The sequence below is a fragment of the Ursus americanus genome, chromosome 12, assembly GCF_024610735.1.
Source record: "Ursus americanus isolate L20-20 chromosome 12, mUrsAme1.1.p, whole genome shotgun sequence".
Taxonomy (NCBI): Eukaryota; Metazoa; Chordata; class Mammalia; order Carnivora; family Ursidae; genus Ursus; species Ursus americanus.
The window spans coordinates 64,974,173-64,986,569 of record NC_142138.1 but is presented as its reverse complement, the minus strand read 5'-3'; the positions used below and the strand labels follow the sequence as shown (position 1 = coordinate 64,986,569).

The window sequence follows — 12,397 nt, the reverse complement described above, 5'->3', positions numbered from 1 at the left end:
CCAAGACCACGATCCAGGGTATTCTGTCTGATTCTGCCTAGTCTTGAACAATAAAAATCTAACCTCTCTAGCCAATCCAGTTACTCATATAAAGCATTGTTTAGAGGACTTCTTAAACTAAAAGATTGCAAGATTTGTTTTTTAAAAAAATGAGCACTTAACCTAAACGTTGACAGTATTTGAGAAAAAAGGCAAGCCGCAGGGTAATGAGAATGGTTTATACTCATTATGCGTTTGAATTATAAAGGATATATAGAGAGTTCTCTTTGTCTTTAGGTCTTCATTTATGAAGATACTGAAGGTAATCCTTAACGTAGGATGGCCAAGGAAATAGATATGATCCATTCTGGAATCTTCTGTTTGTCTCATGTAGACTTTTTGATCCTGGACATAGATGTTTTGCCTCAGGAGCCTTTAATACTAAGGTTTAGTGTTGCTTATGAACGTGCTCAAAGTACAGAACTGATCAACTGATAGTCAGTGGCAAGTCTTGCTTTACTATAGATTACTGTAGCCTTCCCCCCTCCCTCAACTGAGCACTCTGTGTTCTTTCTATCACTGGGATTCATATTCTGAGTCTGGGAACCTTCTCAAATTTATTTGCAACTCTGTGCTTGTATGAGCTCGTCATGTGCTCACGTTTTGGGCGGTAAAAAGGTCTTGACCCCTTATGTGATTCTCAAAGGGATCTGTGACCCCAAGAATGTTAAGAACCACTATACCTTAAGCATTAGGGATCAAATTTTCCTGCGAAGCTTGGCTTTGCTGTGTTGGAGAAGAAGGGAGATTTAAATCTCTTTTTGGTGAGAAGAATCAATTGCACCTTAGAGATGGAGCCGAAAAAGAGTTTACCCTTTATTAAATGTCATGACACTTTCTATATAATGCCATTAAACTTTGAGAGCTCTGAACTGTATTTATTACTCATTAAGTACCCAATATTTTATGGGTCACAATGACTTTTAAGATGTGGGAAGAAGGTCCAACAAATTATATGGACAAGATATGATTAGAGATATAGGAGAACCACCAGTAGTGTACTGTCAAAGAAGATAATAGAATTTCAGAGAAAGAATAATCAATAGTTAATGCAACAAAAATTTGATTAGTTCCTGGATTGACATTTGGTCAGTCGTAGTTAGACCTTGAAAGAGCAGTTTTAGCATTGTTAACAGAGACGGAAGCAAAATTGCAATAGGTTGAATAAATGGGAGAAAAGGAAATAGAGCTTCAAAACAGATTATGCTTATAAAGTTAAGTGGTGGAATGAGGAGTTTCATTGGTGTCTGAAGAAGAAATGGGATAGGAAATTTTTTTTTGAGAATAGGAGGACCAAGGGGAAGGAGAGAGCAGATATTGTGAAGGGAGAGTTACGACATTCTCTTACAGGAGAGCTGGTGAAGTGGAGTAAAATGCATAAATGAAGATAGTTTGGCCGGCTTTAACATGTGGCTCCCAGATGTGCCCTAACCTGTAAAACTCTTCTACTTTTCGTCTCAACTGTCAGTTTGTGGAAGAGACATTCTCTGCTTCTCCAAATCTAAATTAGCTTTCCACCTTGTTCTTCTTTACAGAACACTTCCCATAGATTTTAACTATGTGTTTATTTCTGTGATTATGTATATTTGTGTGCCTGTCTCTTCCGTTAGTGTCTCCTCACCTAACAATGCTTGAATAATTTAATTCCTGGAACAAATAAGCATTTATTATCTTGCAATTTCTATGGGTCAGGAATTCAGTAGCAGCTTAGTTGTGCGGTTCTGGCTCATGAGGGTTTCTTATGAGGTTGCAGTCAGGATGTCAACTGGGCTGAAGTCATTTGAAGCCCAACTAAGGCTGGAAGATCCAAGGTGATGCCTTCACTTGCCTGGCTATTGACGCTGGTTGTTGGCAGGAACCCTCAGCTTCTTCCCATGGGGCCTTTCACAGGCCTCTCGAGTGTCCAACATCATGCAAGCTAATTTCCCCAGAGCAAGCACTCCAAGAAAGAGCACAATATCTTTTATGACTCATCCTTGGAAGTCATACTGTCATTTCTACAGTATCCTGTTGGTTACATGGGTCAGCCCTGTTCATTATAGGAGGCAGCTATACAGGGGCATAGATATCAGGAAGCAGGTATCATTGAAGGAAATATTGGAGGATTTTTTTTAAAGATTTTATTTATTTATTTGACAGAGACAGACAGCCAGTGAGAGAGAAGACAAGCAAGGGGAGTGGGAGAAGAAGAAGCAGGCTTCCAGCGGAGGAGCCTGATGTGGGGCTCGATCCTGGAACCGGGATCATGCCCTGAGCCGAAGGCAGACGCTTAACGACTGTGCCACCCAGGCGCCCCTGGAGGATGTTAACCACAGATGCTATGTGGTATAGCATAGAGAGTCACCTAAGAATTATTAAAACAGTTTCCTAATAGTGTTGATGGAGAGCCCAGCTGACATTGGAAAACATATGTCTTGGCAGCAAACAGGATAATTACTGATTGTTTCGTTTTTTGTTTTTTTTTCTAGTAGCATAAGAGCAGAATTAGAGAAAACAGATGTTGGATTGATCTAGGTGTTAGGGATTAACAAATCATTTCAAGGGCAAACATTGAGATAAGTGTATCTTAATTCAGCAATTTGTGTTTGGTTTTTGGTGTTCATTATAGTCTTTGACAGCAAATGTTTTAGTCTCTGCCACACATGAAGACATATCTTTATCTCAACAGCAGTGCAGGTGACTTTCACTTTGGCTCTGAGAAAGTCGTAACAACTTTTATTGTGCCTTGCTTTGTGCCAGATTATATCATTTATTTTTTTTTATTTTATTTTTTTTAAAGATTTTATTTATTTATTTGACAGAGAGGCAGCCAGCGAGAGAGGGAACACAAGCAGGGGGAGTGGGAGAGGAAGAAGCAGGCTTCCAGCGGAGGAGCCTGATGTGGGGCTCGATCCCATAACGCCGGGATCACGCCCTGAGCCGAAGGCAGACGTTTAACGACTGCGCTACCCAGGCGCCCCCAGATTATATCATTTAATCCTCACAATAACCCTAAGAGTGTATTACCCTTTTTTTTGAAATAAGGAAACCCTGGCTTATAGTCAAGAGTAACATAGCTGTTAGGTCCTAGACCTAAACTCAGGCCTGCTGATAACAGAACCCAAACTCTCACATTGCACCACCCTACCTCTCTCTCACAGTATAATTGCATGTGGAAATATTCATCTCAAAATACTGAAGAAGCCAGATTCAAAATCGTACATACATTATGATTTCACCTATCCTAGAAAAAGATAGGAACTCCATTAAAATTTGGGAGTTTTTCCTTTCTTAACTTTTTTTTTTTCTTAAGTGCTCTATAAGTGAGTTTTACGTAGAAAGAAAAGTTATTTTAAGGAAGTAATTTTGTCCTGAAAGTTAGCACTCGAGTTTGCAAAATGAAAACTAAGTTTAATGTTTAATGGAATTTCTTATATTATAGTTAAGAAGTTTTAGCATGGGGCGCCTGGGTGTCTCAATTACTTAAGTGTCAGCCTTTGGCCCAGGTCATGATCCCAGGGTCCTGGGATCGAGTCCCACACCGGGCTTTCTGCTTAGCAGAAGTCTGTTTCTCCCTCTCCCGCTCCCCACTGCTTGTGCTCTCTTTTTCATGCTCTCTCTCTCTCTCTCTCAAATAAATAAAATCTTAAAAAAAAAAAAAAATTTTAGCATGAGTCATTGTCCTCAAAAATCTGTGAATAATTTTTTAAAGTATGAATTTCTGCAAAGTATCATTCCATTGAGTTTCAGGCAGTTCAGCCATGGAAAATGAATGTAGTCTCTATTTGTCCTCTATTCGGCTTGTCTATCTCAGGTTTGAATACTTTTTAACAGATCAACAGATCTCACGGTTGCCTCCAGTTTTAAAGCCAATTGGATGGACTAAATATCAACTTCTAGATAAATTAGTTTCTTTATTTCAAAATAATTTCAAAGGAGTATTTTGTATCAAATAAGAATAATCCTTTTATACAGTTTTATCATGGTGTAATCTCTAAGGCCTTTCAGAAATTGTTAAATAAATTATGGCATTTCCTATTCCACAATGCTGGTACAGGAATTAACATATTGTGCCTGATCCATGGTTCATTCCACTTGGTATCTCACATTTCTTAGCAAGAAACACCAAGAAATTAGATGTAGAAAGGCATGTTTGTTCTCCTTGCCTCTAACAACAAACATCAGGAGCACACAGAAAAACTTTTCTAACAAGAAGTTCAGATGGCAGCTTTCACTCCGTGATCATGTGTCTGCTCAGTGTTACCAGTGACCTCTACCTTACCAAACCCACTAATCAATCCTCAGTCCTGTTACTCAGCATTTCAGTAGCATTTACCCTAACTGATCCTTCTCAGGCACTCCTCAAAATACTTTCTTCCCTTTGCTTTTACGCTGCCATACTTTCCTGGTGTTCCTTCCTGTCTTACCAATCTTCTTTATCTCATTTTTTTGACTCATCCTCTGTCCAGCCTGTAAATTTTGCCTTAGGGACTCAGTCCACCGATCTCTTTTCTCCATTTGCATTGTGTCTCTTGGTAATCATGTCCAGTTCCCTTAGCCTTAAATACCATCCATAGGCTGAGCCTTCCATATTTATGTCTCTAGCCCAACCTCTCCTCTGAGCTCTAGCCTCACATAGCTAATTGCATGTCTGACATCAATACGTGACTGAATGAGGGGCATCTCAAACTTCACACGTGCAAAAACACGTGAGGAAGAATGACCTTGCTTGTCACTCTGCCATACAACTTACTCCAGCCTTCCCCTTCCCTATAAATAGAATTAACATCTACTCAGTTAAGAAATCTAGGAGTTACCTTTGATTCTGTTCTTTTCCCTCACTCTTCATATTCATTTAGCAAGTCTTGTTCACTGTACCTTCAAAATACTTTCCAAATTCAGTCATTTCTCATCACCTTCGTCACCATCTCATCTAAATCACTGCAGCCATTTTTTACTGGTCTCTGGTTGTACTCTCACCGCCACTGGATTTCACTGTAGCTAGAGTAATCTGACCAAGTGTTACTTACATTAAATCATTCCCTCTATCAAGATCCTCTAACAGCTTCCCCCCGTATTTACAATAAGACCAAACCTTCTTATCATGGCTTACACACTGCATCATCCAGCCTTTCCCTCTCCCATCAACCTCATCACCTACCACTCATTACCTAGCTTACTCAGTTCTAACCAGATCAGTTTCCTCGCCCTTCCCAGAATACACCAAGCTCCTGCCTGCCCTTTGGGCCTTTTCTCTTACTATTTCCTCTGCCTGAAACACTCTGCAGGGCTTCACATGGCCTGATCTCTCACTTTATTTAGCTCTCTCCTCAGGTACCACCTTTTTTCTCATAATACTTATTGCTTCCAGTCATTCCATTGGATACCTGCTTGCTTGTTTGGTTATTGTTTATCATCTACTCTCCAGGAAGCAGAAGCTCAGTAAGTGCATGGACTTGCTGTGTTATGCACCAGTGTATCCCCAGTGCCTAGAGCAGTACCTGACACGTACTAGATGCTTACAAAGATTTGTGAATGAATTAATCTACATTTTATTGAAACAGCTGTCTGACTTCTTGGCAAAATTAATATCCTTACTTCTTTTTGTAATACTTGATACTGTGTGTCTTCCAACATCCTCCCTTCCAGTTTGTGTATTTCCGTACAGCCAACATCCTACTCTATCAGTGTCTCATACCATATCTTATAATTGTCCAGTCCGGTTAATTCTTCCTTTGTTGCCTCTCAAATCCATGCCTTCTTCTCCTTCAGCTTCTCCTACTAAGTTAAACTTTTATTATCTCTTACTACTTGATTGCAGGAACCTCCCAGCTTCTCAGTGATAATTGAGTAAGATCTTATCTCCATATTATCATTTGACTGAACTCTTTACTTCATATGACTGAGCTCTTTAAATTGTCCAGATTATTTATCTTTTTATCTGTTGCAGCACCTAGCAAGCTCCCCTCCCCCAATAGCAGACATTCAGTGAATGTTGAATGAATTGTCCTGTGTTTCTGGAAAGTAGAACTGGTGCGCCATGTGATTATTTTAATGGCTGTGATTCTTTGAAAAGAATTTGTGCTGAAATAATCCCCCTTTCTTCCTGTTTTAGAGAAACCATAGCAATTCTTTGTTGTATATTGGTTTTTATGGAGTATTTTAAGCAACTAATCACACAATGTCCTATTAGAGCATTTCACAGTAGAGATTTGTTTTTTGATCTAATAGAAGTAAAGTAGTATCTGTACTTCTCTATTAAAACAGTTCTTTCTTTTCTTTTAAGCTAAAGTCTGCAGTGAATATTGAATTGCTGAGGAATTTGGGGAAAGACAAGCTGAAGTTCCCATTCCATGGATCCCTTGGGTGCACCTTCCCAGTTTGTGGATGTGGATACACTACCAAGCTGGGGCGACTCATGGGAAGATGAATTAAATACTTCTGATACTGCACCTGAAACGTTTCAGGAAGACACTATTAGATCACCTTTTCTTTACAATAAGGATATCAACGGGAAAGTGGTTCTTTGGTAATTCTTTGATTAAATCATATCATGGTACAATAATACCCTCATAATTTCTTCTAAACTCTTTTTTGTAAGCCCTAGCATTGTGGAAATATTGTTTTGCTTATACTTAGAGTTTTATTGAGGTATAATTGACATATAATAAACTGTACATTTTTAAAGTGTACAGTTTGGTGAATTTTGACATGTATGTATCCATGAACCTGCTCTCTCACTTTGATCACCACAATCAAGATAGTTAATATATTTATCACCTCCAAAAGTATTTCTTTGTGTTCCTTTGTAATCCATTCTGCCTCCTGCCCCTTCCCAGTTCCACATCCCTGAGCAACCGTTGATCTTTCTGTCACTGTAGATTAGTTTGCATTTTCCAGAGTTTTATATAAATGGAATCATGTACTCTTTTTTTATTCTGGCCTCTTTCATTCAGCATAATTATTTGGAAGTTCATCTATGTTGTTGCATCTGTTAGTAATAATACCTTTTAAAAAAACTTATTGAGATATAATCCGTATATCATACAGTTCAGCAGTTTAAATTGGGTAAGTCCGTGGTTTTTTTGTGTATTCACAAAGTTGTATAACTATCACCACAGTCAATTTTAGAACATTTTCATCACCCCAAAGTCCTGTACCCATTAGCAGTCATTCCCCATTTCCCCCATCTCTCAGATGCAGCCAACCACTAATCTACTTTCTTTGTGTATAGATTTGTATCTTCTGGACGTTTCATGTAAATGGAATCAATTTTGACTTAGTATAACATTTTGAAGGTTCATCCATGTTGGAGTATGGATCAGTATTTCATTCCTTTCCATGGCCAAATAATATTCTATTGTACCGATCACATTCATCAGTTTATCAGTTCATCAGTTGATAGACATTTGGGTTGTTTCTACTTTTGGCTATCATAAGTAACGCTGCTGTTGTATACTCTTGAAACCAACCACTTCAGCTGTATAAGCATTCTATTACAGTGAAAGAGATACAGAAGCAGCAAAGAGTAACATGAGGGTTCTGTGGGTTTCAGGGTTGTAGCATTTGCATTGAAGATCTAAGATGCCAGATTAGCCTCTGTGAGTCCAGAACTACTTTTCTACTATCGCTTAAGCTTGTGAGCTACCAAAACCAATGTTATGAGGGGAGTGAGGATAGAATGTTTTGAAAGAATTAGCTGTTAGCTTTCTTACCTCCCTCCTCTTCCCCACACTTGTTCTTTATTTGTTTATCATTTCCTTAGGAAAGGAGATGTGGCATTACTGAACTGTACAGCCATTGTGAATACCAGCAATGAAAATCTCACAGATAAGAACCCTGTGTCAGAGAGTATCTTCATGCTCGCAGGACCTGATTTGAAGGAGGACCTCCAGAAACTTAAGGGTGAGTGAGATTTCTTAGGTGTATTATTGTTTAGGAAACGTTTATTTTTGATATTTGAAGAAGCATATTTTACATTTAGTGAGAAGAGTAGATGTAGCTGTTTTGTTGTTGTTTAAACTTCATAAACACAGCTTTTGAAAACCCCACATCGTTAGAAGCAGGACACTGAGACTTTACTCTTAGTAAATTCCTTTGTCATGTTCTTGAATTTGAAAATGACAGTCATTGTAGCCAGTTAAATATTTGGTAGCGTTTTCTTGGCTGTATAGTTTTCTTGCACTAATAAGCCTCGTGAAACAACTATCCTTTCTCTAAACTGAAAATTTTTATCATGATTTGTTCCATTCACCTCAGAATTGGCCAGTCTCCTCATGATACATATTCCCAGCCTGTAATACTTCTTTTTGGGGCTCTTATCACAATTGTAATTTCATAAATTGTTGACCTGATGACAATGTTCCCATTAAACTTTGGCCTCCGTGAGGACAGAGGCTGTATGTCTTATTGGTCTCCATGGGCCCTGTAACAAGAATAGTGGAGGCATTCTTTAAGTAGCTGATGAATGACTAGAAATTCTCTGGGATTTTAATTAACTAGACTCAGTGGTGTTAATATCTCATTTCTACTGAAAACACTGACATTTTTAGATTATATCACTAGAAATATAGCATCATAGAGGAGGGTAATTTGTTATCAGCTTAAAATAGACTATTATGTCTATAAGATGTTTTATGTAAGACTCATGGTATCCACAAAGAAAAACCTATAATAGATATATAAAACATAAAGGAATTAAAGCATACCAGTAAGAAAAATAAATCACAAAGGAAGACAGCAAGAGAGGAACCAAGGAACTTAAAAAAAAACCAGGAAGCAATTAACAAAAGGGCCGTAGTAATTCCTTACCTAGCAATAATTACTTTAAGTATAAAAGGACTAATTCTCCGATCAAAAGACATAAAGTGGTTGTTGGATAAAAAAACAGATCCAACAGTATAGTGTCTACAAGAGATTGACTTTAGCTTTAATGACACACACAGGCTGAAAGTGAAGGGATGGTAAAAGATAATCTGTGTAAATGGAAACCAAAAGAGAGCAGGAGTGACTATACTTAGGCCAGATAAAATATACTTTCAGTCAAAATTGGTCACAAGAGATAGAGAGGGTCACTATATGGTGGTAAAGGGGTCAGTTCATCAGTGATGTAACAGTCGTAAATATGTATGTACCCAGTGTTGAAGCACCTAAATATTTAAGGCAAATATTAATTGGCCTAAATGGAGAAACAGAAAGCAATACAGTAATAGTTGGGAAGCACAGAATACCACTTTCAACACTGGATAGATCATCCGGACAAAATTTATGAGCAAACAGAGGGCCTGAATTATACTATAGACCAAATGGACCTAATAGACGTTTACAGAACATTCCATCCAACAGCACCAAATACACATTTTTCTCAGGTGCACACAGAACATCCTCCGGGATAGATCATATATTGGGCCACAAATCAAATTTAAGAAGATTGAAATCATATCAAGTATCTTTTCTGATTTCACAATGGCGTGAAACTAGAAATCAGTAATAGGAAAATTAAAAAATTCACAAGTACGTGGAAATTACAATACATTTCTGAATAATCAGTGGGTCAAGAAGAAATCAAAAGGGAAATCAAAGTATCTCAAAAGAAATGAAAATACAATATACCAAAATTTATGGGATGCACAAAAATAGTTCGAAGAGAGAAAAGAAGGGTCTCAAATAAACATCCTAACTTCAAACCTCAAGGAATTAGAAAATAAAGAATAATCTAAGCCCAGAATTAGCAGAGGGGAGGAAATAATAAAGTGTAGAGCAGAAATTTAAAAAAATAGAGACTAAAAAGAATTTGGAAAAAAATCAATGAAAAAAGAATTGATTTTTAAAAAGATAAAATTGACAGACCTTTAGCTAGACTAACCAAGAAAAAGCAGTCAAATAAAATTATAAATGAATGAGGCAGTATTATTACAGCTGACACCACAGAAATACAAAAGATCATGGGCGACTGCTATGAACAATTATATGCCAACATGTTGGATAACCTAGAAGAAACGGATAAATTCCTAGAAACATACAGCCTGCCAAGACTACATATCATGAAGAAACAGAAAATCTAAGCAGATCAAAAGGAGTAAGGAGATTGAATCAGTAATCAAAAACCTCCCAACAAAGACAGGCCTAGGACTTGAGGGCTTCACTGCTGAATTCTATCATACATTTAAAAAGAAAACAATTTCCCTCAAATTTTTCCCAAGAATTAAAGAGGAAAGAACACTTCTAAACTCATTTTACAAGACTAACATCACCCTAATACCAAAGCCAGGTAAAGACACTGCAAGAAAACTACAGTCCTATATCCCTGATGAACATAGATGCAAAAATTTTCAACAAAATACTAGCAAACCAGATTCAACAACACATTAAAAGGATCATACACCACACTTTCTTTATCCGTTTATCTATCTATCTAATCTATCTATACATAGATATATATACACATACACACAATGGGATATTATTCAGCCTTAAGAGAGAAGAAAATCCTCCCATTTGTGATAACATGCATAGTACTTGATGGTATTATGTATGCTAAGTGAAATACGACAGACAAATATTACATGACCTCACTTATACGTGGAACCTAAAAAAAAGCTGAAGTTATAGAGACAGGAGAACGATGGTTGCCAGAGAGTAAGGGAAATGAGATGTTGGTCAAAGGAAAAACATTTCCAGCTATAACATGATTAAGTTCTGAGGATGTAATGTACAACATGGTGATTATAATTAACAGTACTGTGTTATATACTTGAGAGTTGCTAAGAAAGTAGATCTTAAATGTTCTCATTAAAAGAAAAGGTTGTTATTTGAAGTGGTAAATGTGTTAACTAACCGTATTGTGGTGATTATTTCTCAGTGTATACACATCAAATCATCATGTTAGACACTTTAAACTTATACAGTGTTACGTGTTGATTATGCCTCGATAAAGCTGGTGGGGGTGGGGGGGAAGAAACACAGCATTAAAGTCAAGAATGGCTGTCCTTTATTCTATTTTGGTAGGACCTGTAATATACAGTCAGTATTCATCTTATTTTTATTACTACTTTTTAAGAGTGATGATAAACTGGGGTATACCTAAAAGAAAATGATTAGCATGGTATACACTGGAAACCATATCATTTGAAGGTATAGTTTAAAGGGCTAGGGTTGGCATAGAGAAGATTTGAGGGAAACATCGTTTTCCTCAAACACTTGAAAAAGGTTCATACTGAAGAGAATGAGAGAGAATCTTACTGTGTTCCTAGAGTCCTTGGTGGGAAGATACATAAAACTTCATTTCAGTTCATTTAGAGAAAATTTTCTAAGAAATAGAGCTTCCTAAAAATGGAATGGGCAGATTTGGCCTATTATATCCAAATTAAAAAAAAATGTGTGTGTGTATCTCAGTCTTATATACAGTCTTTGAATTTAGGAATTTTATGAATGTAAATCTGTGTGGGGATGTTGTTTTAGTAAAGAATGTGTGATAAGAGAGATTGATAAATGATGTTCAGCTTTAGAGTCAAAATAGCATCTGGTAATTAGCCTACTTGTTTCTGGGCAAGAATACATGTAATTAAGTACTTAAGTATTAGATACTTAAGTAGCTTAAGTATTTCCATGTGCAAAATGAGAAAAATACTTTCTTCTCCCCATCAGGATCACTGTATAGTTTTTGCTCCTTAAATGTTCCATCACTTGGTACTTAAATACGGAGGTTTGTTAAGGTGGAAGTACTTACACTACATTTTTTGATTGCTCTGTTCTCTTAATGAATAGGACTCTTTGCTATAAGTATTAAGACAGCTTTTGTGTTTCTTACTATGGATGTTGGGATTTAGAGAGAAGTAAGTGAAGTTGAAAAGTCCTAACTGATCTTTAAGGCTCAGATATATTCGGGTTCTCATTGCAGCAGATGCTTCAGCAGAGGATGTGGTCAGGGATAAAAGACACGCTGGACAGAGTTAACAGCTGGAGTGAGCTCAAACTTAGTAAATTTGTATTTGTTTTACAGGAATTAAAAGTACTCTCAGGACTGTGTTTAACTGTTCATAATGATTCAGGATTTGGGCTTTAGGTTAGAAGAAATCTGGCCCTAGAAAGAACAAATGAAGAATGGGAGGCAATGCAGCAGTACTTAGCCTAAATCTAGTCTCCAGCGTTCTGAGTTTTGGTTAACAATTATTAAAGGAAAGCAGGGATTCCCAAAACTAGAGTATCCTGAACACTTAACAATTCTTTTCTGTTTCTGTAGTCTGTCCTCAGAGATCTTCAGGATCAATTCTGCGGACTGCCCAAATACATGTTTGCTTGCTTGCTTTATTTTTTTATATATATCATTTCTTTTGAATAATTGTTTTCTACTTGCAGAAACAATAAATGTAAATTGTAG

General features: G+C 37.1%; 1 protein-coding gene across 1 annotated transcript in view; it reads left to right on the top strand.

Moving 5' to 3' along the window:
* GDAP2 (ganglioside induced differentiation associated protein 2) overlaps positions 1-12,397 on the top strand; it is a 76,023-nt gene that overhangs the window by 2,220 nt on the left and 61,406 nt on the right. The window contains exons 2-3 of the mRNA XM_045801402.2: positions 6,305-6,547; positions 7,784-7,923. Of these exons, the coding sequence (XP_045657358.1) occupies positions 6,372-6,547; positions 7,784-7,923 (316 nt within the window). The 5' untranslated portion in view covers positions 6,305-6,371. The remainder of the gene's footprint in view (positions 1-6,304; positions 6,548-7,783; positions 7,924-12,397) is intronic.